General features: G+C 48.3%; 2 protein-coding genes across 2 annotated transcripts in view; one reads left to right on the top strand and one right to left on the bottom strand.

The window, feature by feature from the left end:
* The window catches only part of LOC140404678 (uncharacterized), a 36,546-nt gene extending 30,669 nt beyond the window's left edge, over nt 1-5,877 (bottom strand). The window contains exon 1 of the mRNA XM_072493335.1: nt 5,729-5,877. Within this exon, the coding sequence (XP_072349436.1) occupies nt 5,729-5,819 (91 nt within the window). The 5' untranslated portion in view covers nt 5,820-5,877. The remainder of the gene's footprint in view (nt 1-5,728) is intronic.
* Nucleotides 5,878-6,113: 236 nt separating this feature from the next.
* LOC140404567 (uncharacterized) lies at nt 6,114-22,573 on the top strand. The gene is made up of 4 exons (XM_072493168.1): nt 6,114-6,188; nt 11,131-13,033; nt 19,678-19,731; nt 22,565-22,573. Exons 2-4 carry the CDS (start codon nt 11,438-11,440, stop codon nt 22,571-22,573), a joined length of 1,659 nt encoding a protein of 552 aa, XP_072349269.1. The 5' UTR covers nt 6,114-6,188; nt 11,131-11,437.
* Nucleotides 22,574-25,087: the final 2,514 nt, after the last annotated feature.

Consider the following 25,087-nt stretch of genomic DNA (forward strand, 5'->3'; position numbering starts at 1 on the left):
AGAGGGGTATGTAAGAGTCAACCCCATTGGCTGTGGGTCTGGAATCACATGTAGGCCAGACCGGGGTAAGGACGGCAGATTTCCTCCCCTAAAGGGGGCATCAGTGAGCCAGATGGATTGTTAACAACAATCTGGTTGTTTTTGCTATTAATGAAAATGGCTTTATATCCCAGATTTTTGACTGAACAAAGAAATTTAAATTCCTTTCAGCTGCTAAGGTGGGATTTGAATTCACGGTGGGTTCGCACTGCTGCTTCACAGCACCAGGGACCCGGGTTCGATTCCTGGCTTGGGTCACTGTCTGTGCGGAGTCTGCACGTTCTCCCCCGTGTCTGCGTGGGCGCTCCGGTTTCCTCCCACAAGTCCCGAAAGACGTGCTTGTTAGGTAGAATTGGACATTCTGAATTCTCCCTCTGTGTATCCGAACAGGCGACTAGGGGATTTTCACAGTAACGTCATTGCAGTGTTAATGTAAGCCTACTTGTGACACTAATAAAAGATTATTATTAGATTACTATTAGCAGAACATTTAGGGGATAATGTCAGCGGGCATCCCCTCTCATCCCCCGATGAAAATTTTAGATCTTGCCCGCTAGAAAGATTCCACTCATATTGAGCTCATTTCCTCCCCAGCTGGACTGCCAAAATAAACACAGTATTAATACTGCTCCTGGCATGATAACCAAACAATGAAGAATATTGCACGTTGCAGTGTTGCTGCTTTCGGAGTCCGCCAAACAAGCTGAAGAACTGGGGAAGGTGAACATTTCCGATTCAGCAATTAACCCAACGCAACACCGTTCAGTGATGGGTCGCTGGGGTGAAATGAAATGAAATGAAAATCGCTTATTGTCACAAGTAGGCTTCAAATGAAGTTACTGTGAAAAGCCCCTAGTCGCCACATTTCCGGCGCCTGTTCGGGGAGGCTGTTACAGGAATTGAACCGTGCTGCTGGCCTGCCTTGGTCTGCTTTCAAAGCCAGCGATTTAGCCCAGGGTGCTAAATCTCTTGGGTTTCCTCGTTCGCAGCAGCGTAGACTGTACCTGGGCTTTACCTGGGCGGAAGTTAACCGCCCTGAGGAAGAGGATGAGTGGCAGAGAGCAGGGAAAAGTTGGGAATGCCAGGAATGGAACGGATGAGCACACAGGAAGGCATCACATTCAAGGAGCGCCTTTTCTCAGCGTGCGGGATTTTTCAGGCACTGCTTGGGCGCCTAAGGCTCCAGAACGGCCAGCAGGAAGTGACAACCTGGCCTTAACACCACTTCCCCTGCCTGTCCATCGCTAACCCTTAACTCCCTCGTGGATGAGAAATCTGTCTAACTCAGCCTGGAATATATTCAATGACCCAAGACTCAAGGAGAAGCAATGGTGTAGTGTCATTGTCACTGGACTAGTAGCCCAGTGACCCAGGCTGATGCTATGGGGACCTGGGTTCGAATCCCACTACAGCAGGTGAATTCGAGAAAACTTTAAAGTCTGAAAATGATCATTAAACCAATTGTTGTTCACAAAAAAAACTCATCTGGTTCACAAATGCCCTTCAGGGAAGGAAGTGTGCTGTCCTTACTTGGCCTGGCCTACATATGTGACTCCAACAAGTGTCTGGAAAGCTGAATGATGTAAGGGACACCCCCGGGTCGCGGGGACTTCCCATTTTTTGATAGGCTGGCAGGTCGCCAAGTCGAGGTCGGCAGACAAATCCCCAGGAAAGGAATAACCGTTCTCCGACAATCGAAAGCCAAATAAGGAAATGTTCCCCTGACCTCAGCACTTCCCCAGTCATGTGAGCTCGTGGGCACCTGTTCACCAGAACGAGGGTGCACAAGTAAACGTTCACGGTTGGAGCATTTGCGCGTGAAGCTCTGAGGGGGGGGGCCGAGGTAGGGCGGATGGTGTCACAGTTCACTCAGGGAGACCGCGTTGCTGCGGCAACACGCCTGTCATCGTCTGGGGCTATGGATAGTGATGGCCGTGCCTCAAACTCTCTTTCTTCTTTCGCATGGCCGACTAGGATTCTCCCGCACTCTCAAAAGATGTGACAAAAGAAATCTGGAATTAAAAGGTGACCATCAAACTATCATCGATCGTTGTAAAAGTCCATCTGGTTCACTGGTGCCCCTTTAGGGAAGGAAATCTGTCGTCCTTACCCCGTCTGGCCTACACATGGCTCCATACCCAAAGTGCCAATCTGGTTGACTCTTAACTGCCCCCTCTGAAGTGGCTTAGCACTCCGTGCTAGGGCAATTAGGGTCGGGCTTTAAATGGTGGCCCAGACTCTTGGTGGGGGAGGGAATTCCAAATACTAACATCACAGAGAAATTCCTCCCCATCTCTGTCTCAAATGAAGGACCCCCCCCTCACAGTTTAGATTCCCCCACAAGGGGAAATATCCTCATGGAATCTGCCCTATCACCTCTCGTTCTTCTCCAGGGCTGGAGAATTCCCTCCCGCCTGTGGTGATTTGTGGTGATTATCCCTTTAAGGGCAACACAGCAGAGTATGGATCACCTGGCTTGGGGGACCCCAACCGGGACTGGGAGTGGGTAATCACGCCCTGGGGGGATGGAGTCCGCTCTGAGGCAGAAGACATCAGGTGTCACGTAGGGGGACTGCGATGTCGGATGGGCTGCTGGCCTCTTGTGTAGCTTTTCACGCTAGTAAATACCTCCCGTTTTTCTAACCACGTCTGTGAACATGCATCGTTACGTTTGGCGAGGAGGATGTGGTGCATTAAGATGACACAGCCTCTGGCCCAACACCTGTGAGCATCTCCATTTCGTCAAAGCCTGCAGAAATACGGCAGAGCAAAAAACGGAATGCCCGCATCTCAGGCGAGGGTCAAAGTTGAGGCCTTCATGAATAACCACAGCCAGTGCGGGAATTGAACCTCATTCCCGTAACAGCCTCCCCGAACAGGCGCCGGAATGTGGCGACTAGGGGCTTTTCACAGTAACTTCATTTGAAGCCCACTCGTGACAATAAGCGATTTTCATTTCATTTTTCATTTTCAATTGATCCCACACTGCTGGCCCCGCTCTGCCTCACAAACCTGCCGCCCAGCCAACTGAGCTAAACGTCGGGGCTCCAGTGCACCCTACGCTGAAAAACACCCGACACATCAAAAGGTCAGGTTAAGCCAAATGGCCTGAGGGAAGAAAGGGCTGCGGAGATCGCTGGAGACGTTTCCCATCGGTGGAGAAGTGGAAACGTTTAAAAAGGGTTCAAAGGTGGAGCGGTCAGGTTGGCGGCATCAAACAAAAGAACAAAGAACAAAGAAATGTACAGCACAGGAACAGGCCCTTCGGCCCTCCAAGCCCGTGCCGACCATACTGCCCGACTAAACTACAATCTTCTACACTTCCTGGGTCCGTATCCTTCTATTCCCATCCCATTCATATATTTGTCAAGATGCCCCTTAAATGTCACTATCATCCCTGCTTCCACCACCTCCTCCGGTAGCGAGTTCCAGGCACCCACTACCCTCTGTGTAAAAAACTTGCCTCGTACATCTCCTCTAAACCTTGCCCCTCTCACCTTAAACCTATGCCCCCTAGTAATTGACCCCTCTACCCTGGGGAAAAGCCTCTGACTATCCACTCTGTCTATGCCCCTCATAATTTTGTATACCTCTATCAGGTCACCCCTCAACCTCCTTCGTTCCAGTGAGAACAAACCGAGTTTATTCAATCGCTCCTCATAGCTTATGCCCTCCATACCAGGCAACGTTCTGGTAAATCTCTTCTGCACCCTCTCTAAAGCCTCCACATCCTTCTGGTAGTGTGGCGACCAGAATTGAACACTATACTCCAAGTGTGGCCTAACTAAGGTTCTATACAGCTGCAACATGACTTGCCAATTCTTATACTCAATGCCCCGGCCAATGAAGGCACATCAAAAGGTCAGGTTAAGCCAAATGGCCTGAGGGAAGAAAGGGCTTCACAGCAGAGTAAGGATCATCTGTCTTGGGGGAACCAATTGGAACCGAGAGTGGGTCATCACCCAGGGGCTGGAGTCAACTCTTAGGCAGAAGACATCTAGAAGTCCCTTAATGAAATCTGCGATTGGGAACAATACGTCCTTCACCTCAACCTGGATGAAGCATTCGGACTCTTGCGTGTGCTCATCATTGAAGACCCTCCTCCCCACCTGTTCCGAGGAAATCTGGGAAATTCCTGAGATTAAGATTGACTTAGGAGAGGAGCAGAGATCCATTCTCTATCCCATCTTCACCGCCCTCCCTGACAGACTGGATTGTAGCTGATAATGCAAAAGACAGGTAGGAGAGCTCCGAGGAGGATACAAAGAGTTGGGAACAAAGTTTCGGCAGGTTAAGTGAGGGGGGGGCGAAGATTCAGCAGGTGGAGGATAACATGGGGACATCTGACGCTGTCTAGTTTAGCAGGAGAATGGAAAAGCCTCCCCGAACAGGCGCCGGAATGTGGCGACTAGGGGCTTTTCACAGTAACTTCATTGAAGCCTACTTGTGACAATAAGCGATTTTCATTTTCATTTCAAAAGCGACATATTTTTGAAATGCAGAACGCCTTGGTCGAGAAGGATCGACTTTGTGCGTGAATCCTCAGAGGTCAATGTGCAGGTCAAGCAAATAACTAGGGAAGCGACAGGAATGTTGGCTCCCATTGCAAGGCAGATGGAGTACAAGGTTAAGGAAGCCTTGCTCCGGCTGTGAGGGTGTTGGTGGGAACCGGTGAAGAATTTCCCGTGCAGTTTTCTACCAGAGCTCTATTTACATCGGAGGCAACATTTCTGTTCCTGAAGCGGGTCGCTGGGATGAAGGGGTTGGCGTAAGAGGAAAGGTTGTGCGTGAATCCAGAACGAGGGAACATAGTCTACAAATAAGGTTCTCCCATTGAAGACGGAGCAGAGGAGGAATCATATCATAGAATCATAGAATTTACAGTACAGAAGGCCATTCGGCCCATCGAGTCTGCACCGGCCCTACACCTCCACTCTCTCCCCACAACCTCGCCCAACCTTTTTGGGGCACCAAGGGCAATTTAGCACGGCTAATCCACCCTAACCTGCACATCTTTGGACTGTGGGAGGAAACCGGAGCACCCGGAGGAAACCCACGCAGACACGGGGAGGACATGCAGACTCCGCACAGACAGTGACCCAAGCCGGGAATCGAACCCGGGACCCTGGAGCTGTGAAGCAACAGTGCTAGCCACTGTGCTACCGTGCTGTCCGATGAAGCATCATCCCCTGACCGGGAATCGAACCTGTGCCAGCGGCGGCCAAAGCGCCGTATGCTAACCACTGGTCCACCAGGGAAACAGGAATGTTTTGTCTCAGAGAGCCGTCTATGTTTGGGATCTGTTCCTCCGCCGAGAGACGTGGAGTCTGGGCCAAGGCTGCGCTGGGCAGTTTTTTGATCAACGAGGGAGACCAGGCGAAGCCTCGATCAGATCAGCCACGAATGGTGGAGCAGACTGGAGGGGCTGAATGGCCTCCGCCACCAGCTAGCCCTTTTGTCCTTTCTGTCCATCAATGCCAACCCCAATTCCTGTACCCTCCCCGCCCCCCCCCCCCCCCCCCACGCATCCCTCGTCTGCCCCAGAGACTTTGCCCAAGTGTGGGCAGCTAGGTGAACTCAGCACTGTACGTTGGGCACTGGCACGATGCTAGAGACACACCACTTTTTTTTTTAAAGCGAATGAATTAAAGAACGAGCCGGAGAATTAAAAGGATATTTGGGAACTTACCCAGCTGGGGCAGGAGCGTTGCGAAGGCCAGCACTGTCGACAGGGCGGACAGGCCAGTGTGGTGACCAGTTCCCGATCGCAGACTGGGCATTTCTGTAGCAGACAGAGAGCTCGAATCCTTTCCCTGTGGAGGGTCAGCAAATTCTAACTCCCCGTCACTCCGAGGTCAGCACTTCGTTTCGACAGCCCGTGACAAGCAGGGAATTTCCAAAGCCTGATACTGTGTCATGTGGGTTGGATTAACTGCAACCAATGCTGGCTCCACTCACACAGGAATCCTATCCAGCAGAGTGAATCGCTGGTGGTTACGAAAGTGTGGTCGTTACGTGCCTGGGTTTGGATTCCAGCCAAGGCTACGATTGTCTTGAGTTCTCGATTCAAACCCCAAACGACAACAGCTAAGGGTTTGAAAGCTCGACTCCTTAAATAAAATGCGGAACAGAAAGAACTCTCGGTGCTGGTAATGACCGGAGGTTTTAACGTTTTAAGTTTCCTTTGCAATTTGTTTCTGTTTGAGACCGTAGCCTTTCGAGGGTGTGCGTTTTTCATCTGCCCCCTTAGGTCTGGTTAATTTAGTTTAATTGCTTTAACCTAAACTAATATAAATGTAAAATTGGCTTGATCAACCCTGCGTCAGCGTAGCCTGCCGTGTTCACCCTGCAAAGCCCGAGATTCTGAGGGGTTGTGCCAAGGTTGGGGGGGCTGCCTCACAGATGAGGCAAGTAACGGCCTGATATAGTCGTAAACATGGAATCATATCATATCTTACAATGCATTAGACTCCTATTTATTGACTACAGCTCCGCCTTCAACACCATAATCCCAGCCAAGCTCATATCAAAGCTCCAAAACCTAGGACTTGGCTCCCCACTCTGCAACTGGATCCTCGACTTTCTGACCCACAGACCACAATCTGTAAGAATGAACAACAACACCTCCTCCAGAATAGTCCTCAACACCGCCGCCCCACAAGGCTGCGTACTTAGCCCCCTACTCTACTCCCTGTGCACACACGACTGCGTGGCAAAATTTGGTTCCAACTCCATCTACAAGTTTGCTGACGATACGACCATAGTGGGCCGGATCTCGAATAACGATGAGCCCGAATACAGGAGGGAGATAGAGAACCTAGTGGAGTGGTGTAGCGACAACAATCTCTCCCTCAATGCCAGCAAAACTAAAGAGCTGGTCATTGACTCCAGGAAGCAAAGTACTGTCCACACCCCTGTCAGCATCAACGGGGCCGAGGTGGAGATGGTTAGCAGTTTCAAATTCCTAGGGGTGCACATCACCAAAAATCTGTCCTGGTCCACCCACGTCGACGCTACCACCAAGAAAGCACAACAGCGCCTATACTTCCTCAGGAAACTAAGGAAATTCGGCATGTCCACATTGACTCTTACCAACTTTTACAGATGCACCATAGAAAGCATCCTATCAGGCTGCATCACAGCCTGGTATGGCAACTGCTCGGCCCAGGACCGCAAAAAACTTCAGAGAGTCGTGAACACCGCCCAGTCCATCACACGAATCTGCCTCCCATCCATTGACTCCATCTACACCTCCCGCTGCCTGGGGAAAGCGGGCAGCATAATCAAAGATCCCTCCCACCCGGCTCACTCACTCTTCCAACTTCTACCATCGGGCAGGAGATACAGAAGTCTGAGAACACGCACGAACAGACTCAAAAACAGCTTCTTCCCCACTGTCACCAGACTCCTAAACAACCCTCTTATGGACTGACCTCATTAATACTACACCCTGTATGCTTCATCCGATGCCAGTGCTTATGTAGTTACATTGTATATGTTGTGTTGCCCTATTATGTATTTTCTTTTATTCCCTTTTCTTCTCCTGTACTTAATGATCTGTTGAGCTGCTCGCAGAAAAATACTTTTCACTGTACCTCGGTACACGTGACAATAAACCAATCCAATCCAATCACACAAGCTTGCCACCCCCACATTGATTCTGTCTACACCTCCCGCTGCCTCAGGAAGGCAGGCAGCATTATCAGAGACCCCTCCCACCCAGGCTTTGCCCTCTTCCAGACCCTTCCATCAGGCAGAAGGTACAGAAGTCTGAAGACCCGCACATCCAGACATAGGAACAGCTTCTTCCCCACAGCTACTAGACTCCTCAACAACTCCCCCCTCAGACTGATCTGTTCCCTGTAAGAACACTATTCACGACGCCCTATGCTGCTCTTGCTCATGTATTTGCTTTGTTTGCCCCCTTGTTCCACACTGTAACCAATCACTGTTTTGTCGATGTACCATTTGTCAATGTTCCCTGTTGATTATTCTTGTGTCTACTATGTACGTACTGTGTACATTCCTCGGCAGCAGAAAAATACTTTTCACTGTACATGTGACAATAAATCAAATCAATAAATCACTCAATCAATCAATACTGACAATATCCCAGACACTATCCATCACCATTCCTGGGTATGTCCTGTCTCACTGGCAGGATAGACCCAGCAGAGGTGGCGGCACAGAGGTATACAGTCGGGAGGACGGTGTCCTCGGAATCCTCAACATCAACTCCGGACGCCATGAAGTCTCGCGGCTTCAGGTTAAACATGGGCAAGGAAACCTCCTGCTGATTACCGCGGACCGACCACCATCAGCTGATGAATCAGTTACTCCTCCAGGTTGGACACCACGTGGAGGAAGCACTGAGGGTGGTAAGGGTGCAGAATGTGCTCTGGGTGACTTCCATGTCCATCACCAAGAGTGGCTCGGTAGTACCACCACAGACCGAGCTGGCCGGGTCCTAAAGGACAGAGCTGCTAGACTGGGTCTCCAGCAGGTGGTGAGGGAACCAACGAGAGGGAAATATATACTCAACCTCATCCTCATTAATGCCTGCTACAGATGCATCTGCCCATGATAGTATCGGTCGAAGTGACCACCGCACAGTCCTTGTAGAGACAAAGTCCCGTCTTCACGTTGAGGATACCCTCCATCGTGTTAGAAAATAAACATAGAAAATACAGCACAGAACAGGCCCTTCGGCCCACGATGTTGTGCCGAACCTTTGTCCTAGATTAATCATAGATTATCATTGAATTTACAGTGCAGAAGGAGGCCACTCGGCCCTTTGAGTCTGCACCTGCTCTTGGAAAGAGCACGCTACCCAAACTCAACACCTCCACCCAACACCAAGGGCAATTTGGACATTAAGGGCAATTTATCATTGGCCAATTCACCTAACCCGCACATCTTTGGACTGTGGGAGGAAACCGGAGCACCCGGAGGAAACCCACGCACACACGGGGAGGACGTGCAGACTCCGCACAGTCAGTGACCCAAGCCGGAATCGAACCTGGGACCCTGGAGCTGTGAAGCAATTGTGCTATCCACAATGCTACCATGCTGCCCTTGAGAACAAATAAATCTACACTATATCATTTTACCTTAATCCATGTACCTATCCAATAGCTGCTTGAAGGTCCCTAATGTTCCCGACTCAACTACTTTCACAGGCAGCGCATTCCATGCCCCCACTACTCTCTGGGTAAAGAACCCTTATAGTCTTTAGTGTTGTCTGTCCTTAATTGCTGTCTTTAATTCTCTTAGTCTTTCTGTTAGTTTAGTCAGTTTTGTCCTTAATAGTCTTTCTGTTAGTTTGTTAGTCTGTGTCAGTGATGTGTACTTTTGACTTTGAGTTTGAGTGGCACTACCACCGTGCTAAATGGGGTAGACTTCGAACAGATCTAGCAGCTCAAGACTGGGCATCCATGAGGCTCTGGGGGCCATCAGCAGCAGCAGGATTGTATCAAACACAATCTGCAACCTCCTGGCCCGGCATATCCCCCACTCTACCATTACCGCCCAGCCAGGGGATCAACCCTGGTTCAATGAGAGAGTGCAGGAGAGCGTGCCAGGAGCAACATCAGGCAGGCTGGTGAAGCTACAACACGGGACTACTTGTGTGTCGAACAGCATAAGCAGCAAGTGACGGACAGAGCTAAGCGATTCCACAATGAACGCATCAGATCTAAGCTCTGCAGTCCTGCCACATCCAGCCGTGAATTGTGGTGGGCGATTAAACAACTCACTGGAGGAGGAGGCTCCACAATACCCCCATCCTCAATGATGGAGGAGCCCAGCACATCTGTACAAAAGACAAGGCTGAGAAAGTCGCAACACTCTTCAGCCAGACGTGCCGAGTGGATGATTGGAGAAGCCAGGTATTTCGAATACAACTAGTATAGGTAAAAGATAGCTGTTTAAGCATAAATATTAAGCCCCAGTTTTTAATACTCATTTAAAAATCAGAATTTCAGCACACATAAATTCAGGTCTTCAATAGATACATGAAACAGCATAAAATTCCATCATAGATTATAACAGCACAGTTGCAAGACAATTTGACACTGCTTGTGCTAATTGTCAAGGACAAGGACTGAGTTCCATGGCAACGAGGTGGCAGGAGTCCAATGCAGTTTGTAAGAGCATTGAATCATATATATATTTTACTCAATCTTTCTCGATATGAAGTCTCAATTGTTACATTAGCCAAGCTAGCTTAAAACCAGTCTATTGCTGGTAAAGATTAGCAGAATATCACATTCCATAACATGTAGACATGAAACAATTTAAAGTTGATGTTGCACATTGAAGATGGACGGCTTGCCATCAAATCAAATGTGTTTGAGTGTAACCCAAACCAATTAGGATTATATTGGGCTGTGATTAGATGACTTAAGACAGATATGAAAGTGTATAACTGAAAAGTTTCCGCCCACCATTTTAGTGTTGTCTGTCCTTAATTGCTGTCTTTAATTCTCTTAGTCTTTCTGTTAGTTTAGTCAGTTTTGTCCTTAATAGTCTTTCTGTTAGACTGTGTCAGTGATGTTGTGTACTTTTGACTTTGAGTTTGAGTTTAGCTGAAGTTTAGCTCTCTCTCTCTCTCTCTTCATGTTTCATTTCCAGACTTTGACCTTTTAAAAGTTACTTTTGAGCTGTCTGCCTAAGTACGAAGATAATGTCTGTAATTCTCTGAAAGCTTCGAATTGTCTACGAATTGCCTTTTAAATGACTTTCAAATTGTAATCAAGCAACTACAAATAAAACAATTCTTTTTGGCACCTGAGAAGTTTTAACTGCAAATTTCTGCTGAGTCCCAGTATTCGCAAAGTGCTGCTGGTAACCGAATAGCAGAAATAATATAAATTCCTTCAACTATACACAGTCGAACAATACTAGGAATCCAACAACTTGGCATAGTCCAGAAATATTACAAATCTTACAACTTGTCGTATTGCGCCAGGACTTTGATTCATCAACTAAGCTTCCCCCAACTTGGCGTAGTTTGGCACGTTAAGATCCTATCAATTAAAGATTCTAACAATTGGCGAGCCAGCCAGGAGTTAACATCCCTTCAAATTACAGATTCCAACAATTGGCGTAGTCGGCAGGATGGGAGCAGTGCTGAACCACCTTCGGAGGCCCAGGTGACGACGGGAAGCTTCGGAGATAATCGGAGGAGGCCCAGAAGACAGACGGAACCCACGGCTAGACTAGGGTAAGAAATATCTTTTTCACCCATTAAAAGTCTTAAAGCCGCATCAATCAGTACTTCGACCCTTGAAAAGAACATTTTTATAGCCTGCGTTAAATCAATCAGGTGCCTGTCGTTGAAACTAAAATAAAACGGGACTAAAAAAATAGTCACGGCAGTCAGCGATCAAGAAAATTTATGGCTGATCCAAATCAAAGTGTAGATTCAGAGCCTTTAGCAGACAGAAAATTACTCCCCACTACATCCAAGGGGGATGCTGGAATACCAGATGTTTCTGTTGAAGATATGTTGGGGGATTGTAGATCTTTCACTCGTAGACAATTTGACCTATGTGAAACCTCAAAAAAAATTGAATCAAAGTATGATATCCCCAGAGGACAGTGGTCCTTCGATAATATCAAGAGAGCATGGGGAAAATGCACACGATTACACGGTGCAGAACGTGTAAAATGGTCCCTGGTAATTACGGGACAGATACGCAGTCAGCAAGAGATCATTATTAAAAATAAAAGTGATCATCAGCTTCAGTCCACTAAAGACCAGCTAATTGCAGTTATTGAAGATTTGCGAGATGCAAAATCCAAACTTGAGCATTATGATGAAATTAAAACAGATTTGCAAAACAAAACCTCTGAACTCCAGCAGTTATCTTTTCAAATAACAGAATTCCAAAATCAAGTTTCTGAAGTGGAGTCAAAATACCAACAGTTGCAATTAAAAACTGAGCGAAGTGAACTTGAAAATTGCAAGTTAATGAAAGAAAGATGTGTTTTAGAAAGAGATATAAACAACGTAACTGAACACTGCAATTCTTTGACAAACAGGCTTTCTGTGCAGAAAATTGAACAAACTCAGAAAGCAGCCCAAGCACCCCACCTAGTGGCACAATCGGCAATTGCACAGCCGAGATCAATTGTTAAAAATAAATTATTTCCTCTGTCAGATGAATCAGACGAAGATAGTTTTCCTACAATACAAAATACTAAAGTAATTCGACTAGCCCCTTTAAAACGCAAACGGGTTAGAGCTGGAAGCAAAAAAATAGAAGAAGATGGTGAAACTATCACTAAAAACATATTTGACCACCAATGGGTCCATGAACAGATTGATCCTTCAAAAATTGACGAATGGTCCAAAGATCTTCCACACCCTAAAAAGGGTGGTATGACCACATGGGATGGAATTCACAGATTACAAGCCATTTACAGTCTCCACCCATTTGATGGAGTACAAATTCTGTCTATCATGCTGGGTACTCGTGTAATTTCAACCCTTAGAAATGAAGTAGAAGTTGCCCTTGGAGACGATTTGCAAAATTTAGAAGCTGGTTGGCTAGCAGTCAAGAATTGGCTATTAAAATTTCGCCCCCCAAAGACCAATTGGTCTAAGATCACATCTTGCATTCAAAAAAATAATGAAGATATTCAGGATTTTGAGGAAAGATTTTTACATACTTGGATGGAATATTCAGGGATGACACTCGACCAGGAAAATGACACATGGGTTGTAAGCACTTTAAGTCCATTAAAAACGGCTTTTATAGCTGGTGTTAAACCTGAAGTTTCTGCTGCCTTGAATTTGGTTTTACCAGCTTGGGCCACAGCTGGCACATACCGAGACATAGTTGACCGATGCATTCAGATAGATCGTGGTTTGCACAATCAGGCAACTTTTAACACTGCAGCTGCTCAAATGCAGCCTATTGCTTCAATCCAGCCCATGTTACCTGCTGCTCCAGCGGCGGCTGTTGCAGCACCTGCAGGAATATCAGCAGTAACTACAATTTCACCACCAGCGCCAGGGCAAACATGTACCCTTGCTCCATTAAAATCACGTAAGGAAATACCACAATATCTTTTCTGTGGTAGAGTAGGACACTGGATGGCAAAATGCTATCAAAAATAACGGATGGATTTGAGAGATGATAATGAAGTAGACAATGTTCACTACAATACATTTCCACCTCGTGGTCAACCATGTAACGCGTACCAACAAGACACACCCAGTATGGCTTCTGGTCAGCAACACTGGCTAAGCAACTACAACCATGGTTTGCTTTTACAGTTAATCAACAACAGTATCATAATAGCCCAACTGTTCACCACATGGCTTTACAGAATCATCTCAGGCAACTGCCTGTTCGGCCTTCCACCATTATCCAATATGAAGATGATGTTCTGATAACCTCCATCAGTAAAGATGATCATGACAAAGACTTACGGGTGGTCTTGAACCACCTCAGTACTAACAGTCACAAAGCTAGCTTTCACAAAGCTCAAATTGCCCAGAAAGAAGATGTTTACTTGGGACAGAAAATGTCCAAAGGCAAAAGGGAACTTACTCAGAAGAGAACGGCTGCCATCAAAGCAGCTAAAGAAACCTCAATGTATCGCTAAAAAGTTGCCAAGAACTGAAAACTTAAGAAAGCTGTCATTATTCTGAACGTTGCTTTATTAATTTAAAGAAATTAACATATCTTGTTAGCTGTGTTTCCTTTAACAGAATCAACAAATTCATCTACAGAAAATCAAGATACAGCACAAGATTGGTTCAGTTATATATTTAATAAGTTATTGTATTTGATATTTTAAAATAAATGTTTAAAATTAGTCTGGAAATTAAAACTTCAAACAATGTGGAAGCTGGTTTTAAAAAAAAACTTTGATTGGAAGCAAGTCTATATTCCAAAAGAACAGATCGTTCAAAGGCATTTGATAACGGGAATTTGGCAGCAATCCAACTTTTACTCCCAGCCCATTTGAGTGACAAAAAAAAAGTTTAGAGATGCGAATGGCATCATTCCAAGCTATACGCCTCTTTTGTCTCTGCAAGAAAATTAACCCTTTCAACAAGCTTTTGTGTATAATCCAGAAGATGTCAAAGACTTGACATCAATTTTGCTAATCATTTTACCATTTATTACTAGATCATATGTTCAACTTTTATTGTATAATCATTTTATTTGTATACATGAAGTTATTATTAATTGTTTATTGCTGAATTATGTAATCATGATATCAATTTTCAATCAGTATATCAATGTTAAGATCTGTAAAATGTTAACCGTAGTATTACAAAATCGAACGGCACTTGACTATGTGCCAGCTGAAAAAGGTGGCACCTGATTGGTGCAGAGTGTTGCACTTTCATTCCCGATAACTCTGAAGAAGTTAAAGATTTGGCATTACATGGCTAAGAGAGGCCATGAACAATCTTTGGCGGGTAGGATCAAGGAAAACCCCAAGGCCTTTTACACATATGTGAGAAATATGAAAATGACTAGAGCGAGGGTAGGTCCGATCAAGGACAGTAGCGGGAGATTGTGTATTGAGTCTGAAGAGATAGGAGAGGTCTTGAATGAGTACTTTTCTTCTGTATTTACAAATGAGAGGGGCGATATTGTTGGAGAGGACAGTGTGAAACAGATTGGTAAGCTCGAGGAAATGCTTGTTAGGAAGGAAGATGTGTTGGGCATTTTGAAAAACTTGAGGATAGACAAGTCCCCCGGGCCTGACGGGATATATCCAAGGATTCTATGGGAAGCAAGAGATGAAATTGCAGAGCCGTTGGCAATTATCTTTTCGTCCTCACTGTCAACAGGGGTGGTACCAGGGGATTGGAGAGTGGCGAATGTCGTGCCCCTGTTCAAAAAAGGAACTAGGGATAACCCTGGGAATTACAGGCCAGTTAGTCTTACTTCGGTGGTAGGCAAAGTAATGGAAAGGGTACTGAAGGATAGGATTTCTGAGCATCTGGAAAGACACTGCTTGATTAGGGATAGTCAGCACGGATTTGTGAGGGGTAGGTCTTGCCTTACAAATCTTATTGAATTCTTTGAGGAGGTGACCAAGCATGTGGATGAAGGTAAAGCATTGAATGTAGTGTACATGGATTTTAGTAAGGCATTTGATAAAGTTCCCCATGGTAGGCTTCTGCACAAAGTAAGGAGGCATGGGATAGTGGGAAATTTGGCCAGTTGGATAACGAACTGGCTAACCGATAGAAGTCAGAGAGTGGTGGTGGATGGCAAATATTCAGCCTGGATCCCAGTTACCAGTGGTGTACCGCAGGGATCAGTTCTGGGTCCTCTGCTGTTTGTGATTTTCATTAAAGACTTGGATGAGGGAGTTGAAGGGTGGGTCAGTAAATTTGCAGACGATACGAAGATTGGTGGAGTTGTGGATAGTAAGGAGGGCTGTTGTCGGCTGCAAAGAGACATAGATAGGATGCAGAGCTGGGCTGAGAAGTGGCAGATGGAGTTTAACCCTGAAAAGTGTGAGGTTGTCCATTTTGGAAGGACAAATATGAATGCGGAATACAGGGTTAACGGTAGAGTTCTTGGCATTGTGGAGGAGCAGAGAGACCTTGGGGTCTATGTTCATACATCTTTGAAAGTTGCCACTCAAGTGGATAGAGCTGTGAAGAAGGCCTATGGTGTGCTCGCGTTCATTAACAGAGGGATTGAATTTAAGAGCCGTGAGGTGATGATGCAGCTGTACAAAACTTTGGTAAGGCCACATTTGGAGTACTGTGTACAGTTCTGGTCGCCTCATTTTAGGAAGGATGTGGAAGCTCTGGAAAAGGTGCAAAGAAGATTTACCAGGATGTTGCCTGGAATGGAGAGTAGGTCTTACGAGGAAAGGTTGAGGGTGCTAGGCCTTTTCTCATTAGAGCGGAGAAGGATGAGGGGCGACTTGATAGAGGTTTATAAGATGATCAGGGGAATAGATAGAGTAGACAGTCAGAGACTTTTTCCCCAGGTGGAACACACCATCACAAGGGGACATAAATTTAAGGTGAAAGGTGGAAGATATAGGAGGGATATCAGAGGTAGGTTCTTTACCCAGAGAGTAGTGGGGGCATGGAATGCACTGCCTGTGGAAGTAGTTGAGTCGGAAACATTAGGGACCTTCAAGCAGCTATTGGATAGGTACATGGATTACGGTAAAATGATATAGTGTAGATTTATTTGTTCTTAAGGGCAGCACGGTAGCATTGTGGATAGCACAATTGCTTCACAGATCCATGGTCCCAGGTTCAATTCCGGCTTGGGTCATTGTCTGTGCGGAGTCTGCACGTCCTCCCCGTGTCTGCGTGGGTTTCCTCCGGGTGCTCCGGTTTCCTCCCACAGTCCAAAGATGTGCGGGTTAGGTGAATTGGCCAATGATAAATTGCCCTTAATGTCCAAATTGCCCTTGGTGTTGGGTGGAGGTGTTGAGTTTGGGTAGGGTGCTCTTTCCAAGAGCTGGTGCAGACTCAAAGGGCCGAATGGCCTCCTTCTGCACTGTAAATTCAATGATAATCTATGATTAATCTAGGACAAAGGTTCGGCACAACATCGTGGGCCGAAGGGCCTGTTCTGTGCTGTATTTTCTATTACATATCCAAAAAGAAATCAAAAAACTTGATCCACCCCAATTTATCTCTCTCTGGGATAAAATTTGCGAGTGGCTTGGACACACTGGAATGTCCACAATAAGAATAATCCTATTCTCCTGTGTAGCTGTATTCATCATTTACATAACATACCAATGTGCTCAAATGAGAATGGGTGCAGAGGAGATTCACCAGGATGCTGCCTGGGCTGGAGCGTCTCCGCTATGAAGAGAGGCTGGTTAGGCCGGGGTTGTTTTCCTTGGAGCAGAGAAGACTGAGGGCTGATCGGGGTGGACAAAATTAGGAGGGACACAGATAAGGTGGGTGGGAAGGAACCTTTCTCCTTCATAGAGGGTCAATGACCAGGGGGCAGAGATTTAACGTCAGGGGCAACGGATTTAGAGAGAATTTGAGGGAAAACCTTTTCCCCCAGAGGATGCTGGGAGTCTGGAACTCGCTGCCTGAAAGGGTGGGAGAGGCGGGAACCCCCGCAACATTTAAGAAGCATTTAGATGAGCGATTGGAACTCCGCAGCAAACAAGGCGGCGGACCAAGCGCTGGGAAATGGGATTGGAATAGAGAGGGGCTCGATGGCCGACATGCACACGATGGGCCGAAGGGCCTCTTCCTGTGCTGTTAAACTCTAATCTGCTCGCGGACGCTGAGTCTGGGTTCCGCCAGGGCCACGCGGCTCCTGACCTCAACACAGCCTTGGTTCAAACATGGACAGAAGAGCTGAACTCCAGAGGTCAGCTGGGAGCGACCGCCCCTGACGTCAAGGCATCGTTTGGCCGAGTGTGGCATCAAGGAGCCCGAGCAAATCTGGAGTCCATGCAGGTGGCGCACGACACACCGTCGGAAGAGACAGGCTGGGAATGAGAAAAACCCATTGGGAAATAAGTGATTCAAAGAAAGAGGAAACTTGACAGGCATCAAATGCAAGTGGGAGTCAGTCCGATTGTGTTGGAACTGATGGAATTATCTTTACGAGAATGATTCCTCACGGGGATTTGTCGATGATAAAATCTAACAGAGAAGCAGATTCTGAGAACTCCGAGACTGAAGGTGACCATAAGAAAGAGGAAACCGAATATTAATAGTGATAACAGTGTTGAGGAGCCAGACGGGGTTGTGATTCCAATTTTCGTGTGGGTTAGTTGTAACCGATTAGATCCACCACCAACTGATCTTAAGCAAATGACAAGTGATTCTTGCAAAGCTGGGAAAGAAGACAGAAAAGCGGGCGTGTTGAGCAGGGCGAGCTCCATCGCCTCCTGCGCAAGGCTCAGCCTAATGCAGTTCAAAGAACGCGCCTGACCAGAACCCGAATGAGCAGATTCTTCCCGGAGGTGGAGGACAAATGTGAGGGGTGCCAGAGGGACCCGGCCAACCAGGCCCACATGTTCTGGGCTTGTCCCAAGCTTGCTGGGTTCTGGACAGCCTTCTCCGAGGCGATGTCCAAGGTTGTGGGGGGGGGGTGAGGGCGAAGCCACGCCCGAGAGTGGCGATCTTCGGGGCATGGGGGCAGCCAGAGCTACACATGGGGAAGGGGGCCGACGCCCTGGCCTTCGCTCCCCTAATCGCAGGCCGGAGGATCCTGGCCGGCTGGCGGTCGGCAGCACCGCCCCAAAGCTGTGGACCGGCTCGCTGACCTCTCGGAATGATGAAGTCCGCCACCCGAGGGTCAGAGGGAGGCTTCCTGGATACTCGGGGGGGGGGAAGTTCGTCGGCCTGTTCCAAAACCTGTTGGAGGCCAGCAACGAGGAGTAAGCCGGGGGGGAAAAGAAAGGAGAAAGAACCAAAGGACTGCGCAACCCGGGGAGGAGGTGTGGGGGGGGGGGGGGGGGGGAATGGGGAAACCACAAGAGAAAAGGAAGGGTGCTGAAACCAATGGGGGGGGGGGGAAGGAGGAAGGGGGGGTATCATAGACCGACCCAGAGGGCAGCAAAATGTACGTACAGTTAGTCATATGAAGGACAAAACAAACCTCTCTGTAAAATAAAGCAAATTAGCGCGGGCAAGAAAAATGTAATGTATCTAAGTAACAACTGTTTATAAATATGAGAAAATCCAATAAAAAGATTTTCAAAGAAAAAGAAAAGCGGGAGTAGAAAGGGAATTGGACTTTTCGAAAAGTAATTTATTTCGGCCTCTTGCAGTAAACCCATTGCCATCCACTTCGGGTGCAAATGTTTCCCAGAGCATGCCTGCTCTGATGCAAAGCATACATGATAGCATGGCGTCAGTTAGTCAGGAGGAGCGAGGTAAGGACTGTGAAGTGATACCAAGCGAACGGCGGCACAGCGGTTAGCACCGCTGCCTCACAACCCCAGGGACCCGGGTTCAATTCCAGCCTCAGATGGTTGTGCAAAGTTTGCACTTTCTCCCCGTGTCCGCGTGGGATTCCTCCGTGTGCTCCGGATTCCTTCCACAGTCCAAAGATGTGGGGTTAGGGCAGCACGGTAACGCAAGAGAGCAGCACGGTAGCACAACAGGGAAGCACAGGAGCACAAGTGGTTAGCACTGTGGCCCCGCAGTGCCAGGGTCCCAGGTTCGATTCCCCGCTGGGTCAATGTCTGTGCAGAGTCTGTACGTTCTCCCCGTGTCTGCGTGGGTTTCCTCCGGGTGCTCCGGTTTCCTCCCACAGCCCAAAGACGTGCAGGTTAGGTGGATTGGCCATGATAAATTGCCCTTAGTGTCCAAAAAAGGTTGGGAGGGGTTATTGGGTTACGGGGATAGGGTGGAAGTGAGGGCTTAAGTGGGTCGGCGCAGACTCGATGGGCTGAATGGCCTCCTTCTTCACTGTATGTTCTATGTTCTATGTGCAGGCTAGGTGGATTGGCCGTGCTGAATTGCTCCTTGGTAACCAAAAGGTTGGGTGGGGTGACTGGGTTACAGGGATGGGATGGAGGCCTGGGCTTAAGTGGGGAGCTCTTTCCAAGGGCCGGTGCAAACCATAAAGTTCCGGGCACGAGAACGTGCCATCGTCTGGTTCAGAAAGTAAAGAACAACTGAAATCTGGAAACCACAAATTGTTTCAGACGACGTTACCAAGTGGGGACAAGGGCGTTGATTACCGAGATTCCGATGCAGAGGTAAAAGTTGTAACACAGCACAGTGCCAACTCTGTGGAGATTGAACCCTCAGATATACTTATCGCTGAAAGCAACGATGTGAAGGACAAGAGAGAATGTAAAGCCAGGGGTGGAAGGGTGGGGGGGGGTGTTGAAGAGTGTTTATTAGTTGAAAATGAACCCAATACTTCCCTCATCATTGACAATACTACTTGCAGTTTAGTTGCAGGAGATCCTCATAATTTGATTCAACATCCATGCGACAATCAGAAAAGACTGATTGCGTTATGCGAGAGACGGAAAGAGACAGGGAAAATAAAGATACAGAAAGAGCATAGGCAGAGTTGTCGGTTAACATCAGGAGACACTCTATTAACTAATCATGATGTAGACATAGAAAAACTCTGAACTAGAAAAACCACATCTGCCTTGACTTAAACCACAAGAAATGACTCATAAATACATAGAAAATAGGAGCCTGCTCCACCGTGCATTATGATCATGGCTGATCATCCAACTCAATAGCCTAATCCCGCCTTCCTCCCATATCCTTTGATTCCCTTCACATCAAGTGCTATATCTAACAGCTTCTGGAAAACAGTTTTCCTCACTGTTTTGCCTCAGTTACCTCCTGTGGTAGTGAATTCCACAGGCTCACCACTCTCTGGTGAAGACATTTCTCCTCATCTCTGTCCTAAATGGTCTCCCCGTATCCTCAGACTGTGACCCCTGGTTCTGGACACCCCCACCATCGGGAACATCCTTCCTGCATCAACCCTGTCCAGTCCCCCCCCACCATCGGGAACATCCTTCCTGCATCGACCCTGTCCAGTCCCCCCCACCATCGGGAACATCCTTCCTGCATCGACCCTGTCCAGTCCCCCCCCACCATCGGGAACATCCTTCCTGCATCGACCCTGTCCAGTCTCCCGCACCATCGGGAACATCCTTCCTGCATCGACCCTGTCCAGTCCCCCCCCACCATCGGGAACATCCTTCCTGCATCGACCCTGTCCAGTCTCCCGCACCATCGGGAACATCCTTCCTGCATCGACCCTGTCCAGTCCTGTTAGAATTTGATAGGTTTCTACGAGATCCCCCCTCATTCTTCTGAACTCCACGGAATATAATCCTGACCGACTCAATCTCTTCTCGTACGTCAGTCCCGCCATCCCAGGAATCAGTCTGGTAAACCTTCGCTGCGCTCCCTCGAGAGCAAGAACATCCTTCCTCAGAGAAGGAGACCAAAACTGCCCACAGTACTCCAGGTGTGGCCTCACCAAGGCCCTGTAAAATTGCAGCGAGACATCCCTGCTCCTGTACTCGAAACCTCTCCCAGTGAAGGCCAACATACCATTAGCCTTCTTTACCACCTGCTGCACCTGCCTGCTTACCTTCAGCGACTGGTGTACGAAGACACCCAGGTTTCGTTGCACATTCTCCTCTCTCAATCTATAGCCATGCGGTTAATAATCTACCTTCTCAATTTTGCTACCAATGTGGATAACGTCGCATTTATTCAAATTATACAGCGCCTGCCATGCCTTCATCCACTCACTCAACTTGCCAAATCACACTGAAGCGTCTCTTTTTTAAAAAATAAATTTAGAGTACCCAATTCATTTTTTTCCAATTAAGGGGCAATTTAGCGTGGCCAATCCACCTACCCTGCACGTCTTTGGGTTGTGGGGGTGAGACCCACGCAGGCACGGGGAGAATGTGCAAACTCCACACGGACAGTGACCCGGGGCCGGGATTCGAACCTGGGACCTCAGCGCCGTGAGGCAGCAGTGCTAACCCACTGCGCCACCGTGCTGCCTCCCACTGAAGCATCTCTGCATCCTCCTCACAGCTCACCCTTCCACCCAGCTTTGTGTCATTTGAAAATTTGGAGATGTTACATTTTGTTCCCTCATCTAAATCATGCGTATATATTGTGAATAGCTGGGAATTGCAGTACCTCGCAAGTCATTGCCTGCCACTTTGAAAAAGACCCATTAGTTCCCTCTCTTTGTGTCCTGTCTGCAGACCAGCTTTCTATCTACCTCAGTCTGAGAGATTGACAGCCATAAGAACATAAGAACATAAGAACTAGGAGCAGGAGTAGGCCATCTGGCCCCTCGAGCCTGCTCCGCCATTCAATGAGATCATGGCTGATCTTTTGTGGACTCAGCTCCACTTTCCGGCCCGAACACTATAACCCTTAATCCCTTTATTCTTCAAAAAACTATCTATCTTTATCTTAAAAGTTATGTTAGTGGACAAGCCAGCGCTGGTCACGCTGGACTTTTCCAGACCATTTAAAATGGCCACAGTGGCCTGGGGGTGGGGGCAGTGCTACTACAAGACGGCGATGCAGTAATAGAGAAGCCCGTGGGACACTTCTCGGAAAAAATGAAGTCTGTGCCAGAGAACGTATTTTATCAATGAAAAGGAAGCCATAGCCTTGCTACTAACCCTTCAGCACTTTGAAGTATATGTCTGACATGACTTAGTTTAATCCGTTTGGGTTTATAGAGAACTCGAACGCACGATTATTCTGTTGGAATTTATTATTACACGAATTCAATGCTAAAATTGGACACATTCCCGGAAAGGATAATATGATTGCAGATGCTTTGTCACACCTTTCTGCGCTGACTAGTTCCCAATGTAGAGACTGGGAGGGGAACCTGTAGAGTGGGGATGGACGTGCGCTTGTTATTTATGTCTTGCATACCTCGTAATGAAATGTGCATGCCCCGATGTTTCATTCTTTGAGGAGGGGCAGTATGTAAGGGTCCCATCTCTTCATTCCCTGTCGATTCCCTCATTTACCCTTATTTTTCTTTTTGTTGTTACATTTTGATTCTAGGATGATTAATGCACCTGTGACTTTGAGTCAAGTGGCCTGTCCCTTTAATAGAAGCAGAGGATTTCAGCAATGGGAGAGATCACCCTGCTGGTCTGTACCGGTCCAAACTGGAGCTGGAGACGGACCGGCACCAATGACAGAGGTGGGCTGGCACTCAGATTGATTGAATTGGCCCAAAAGGCTGTGCCGTGCCCGGTAACAGGCGGCGATTGGATCTAATCCCATTGGGATGTTTTTCAGAGCTCCGAGGGTTGAGACTGGCTTCAGCAAAGGGCCTGCGATCCCCTCCTCTCCGTGTTCTTTCTCCAGTAAGGTCGTGTTTCTGAATTGGCAGAGAGCCCGGATGAATCTATCTGCAGGCAGATTCTAGAATGGCCAACTATCTCCCTGGAAAGACTGAGTCCGGACTGCGAACCACGAGCTGAAGGCCCAGTCGGTTGAGAAATAAAGGGCTGGACCCGCCGGTTGCCGACGTCGAAATCGCGTTCGGCGATCGGCCGGAGAATCCAAATTCCTGACCAAATCGGGGGGGGGCGGCGCTTTCGCGATGCTCCGCCCCTCCAAATCGTCTAGGAGTACGCCACGCGCCGCGTCGATGCCCTCAGGACATTTCCCGGGGCCCGCTCCCCAATGCTCCGCCCCCAACCTGCCGGGTTCCCAACGGCGCGGCTCACGTGTGGTCTCATCCGTCGGGAACTCAGGCTGCGGACTGAGCCCAGAGCCGCCGCAATCAGGGGTAGGGCCGATCCGCGGGGAGTGGGGGGGGGGGGACATTATTCGGGGCCGGGGGCACCGTGGTGGGGCGGCCCGGGGCACGCCAGCCGGCTGAAGGAGGGGACTATTTCGCGGGCCGGGTCCACGGGCAGCTGCCACCATGTTGCACGGCCCGGCCGCTGCAGGCCGCCGCCCCGCGCATGCGCGGCCACGGACCCGGCAATTCTCCGGGCCGTATCGGCAGCTCTAGCCGGGTGCTCTACACCGCCGCCTTGCTGGGCCCCTAGCAAAAATGGGGAATCCATGGCCGTTTTGCACCAGTTTTGCTGGCGTAAAATGCCACCGTTCCCACGCCGGAGTGGGGGCATAGCTCCGGGATCAGAGAATCCAGCTCAAGGTGTCCCTCCAGAGAGCCCGCTGCCTGTGAGTGCTCCATTTTCTAACCTGCGGGGACCCTGACGTGTGACTCTACAAAGAAGACCATTACCAGCTGAAAACCAAAGACTCTAATCTACAAGCTTGCTGTGAAGAAGGTTTACTGAAAGAACCAGCATCGGAAGCAAAGACACATCTTTTGACTTTCATCCTTATTATTTTTTCACCATTCCCCCCCCCCTCTGTGTTTGTTTGTGTTGTGTTTGTGGGTAGAGTGTGGGATAGTTAAAGTGGGTAGTAGCTATTTTCTTGTCGTTAACCAGTTGAATTTACTACATATTTAATTATAAATCTTGGTATAAATAGACAGTCATTGTGCTTAAACTTACAAACCTGGTGAGTGTAATTATTGGGCAGCCAAGGACCACAGACTCTGGGTGTTTTTATAAGAATTATTGGTTAATTCACTTGTGTTGTTACTCTGGGTGCAGTTGGGCTGGAATTGACCGCGCACTTGCCCAGGGTGTCCTAACAACCACCTAGAAGGACAAGAGCAGCAGATACCTGGGAACCCCACCACCCTCCGAGTCGCTCACCATCCCCTTGCAAGCTCCTATCTCATCGTGGAGAGTCCCTGGAAGGCCAACATTATTCTTGAAGTCTTTACTCATTTCACAGAGACGGTCTCCTGTCAACAAACAGCTCGTGATTTAAGCTGAAGGTTGCATACCGATCTCGAAAGAACGCTTGCAGGTTAATCGCCCCGTGCAATTACCAAAGGCTTCAGGTGCTTTAATATTGTTGCGGGGGGTGGGGGGGGGGGGCGCGATGGGATCAGATTCGGCCCCTGGGGTGGATGCGGGGCCCTCTGGCCTACCCCTACCCGTGGTGGAGCCGTGGATCACAGAATAGTGTTTAAAGTTTGACTGGGCGCTCGGGTGGGTGGGGGGAACGTCCCAGGGTATTCGCCGGCTGTTGCGTGGGTGACATTTGCTTGGTCGCTGTTTGGAAACCCCTTGTACTGCCATAGGTAACGTCAAACACATCTGGAGGCCTCAAGTCCAAGATGGCAGGGTCAAATTTACCTCTGAGTCAATCGCTGCCCCCCCCCTCCCCCCCCCCCCCCCCCCCCCCCCCCAGGGTTCAGCCCTCAAACTTTGATTACAATCCCAAACTATTGAAGAAAGCGGAAACGCTTAAAGTGGATGGTTGGGACTGTTCTTAGTGTATCATTAGGGTCTACAAGAGGAGGTCAGGAGCTGTGAATCCTGCAGTGAGTAGCTCACCTCCTGGCTCCCCAAAGTCTGCCCGCCACATACAAGGACACAAGTCGGGGGTGTGATGGTACAGAACAAAGAACACAGTACAGGAACAGCCTTTAGGCCCTACAAGCCTACGTGCCGGTCACATGTCCTATCCAGACCAACCTCCTGT

Source organism: Scyliorhinus torazame, chromosome 31 (assembly GCF_047496885.1).
Source record: "Scyliorhinus torazame isolate Kashiwa2021f chromosome 31, sScyTor2.1, whole genome shotgun sequence".
NCBI classification, from domain to species: Eukaryota; Metazoa; Chordata; class Chondrichthyes; order Carcharhiniformes; family Scyliorhinidae; genus Scyliorhinus; species Scyliorhinus torazame.

Excerpts from the sequence above, each read along its gene's own strand:
- LOC140404567 (XM_072493168.1), top strand. The coding sequence starts at position 11,438 with ATGGCTGATCCAAATCAAAGTGTAGATTCAGAGCCTTTAGCAGACAGA. Across the intron at positions 13,034-19,677 it reads CACCTGCAGGAATATCAGCA|ACGACGTTACCAAGTGGGGA; the intron begins GTAACTACAATT and ends AAATTGTTTCAG.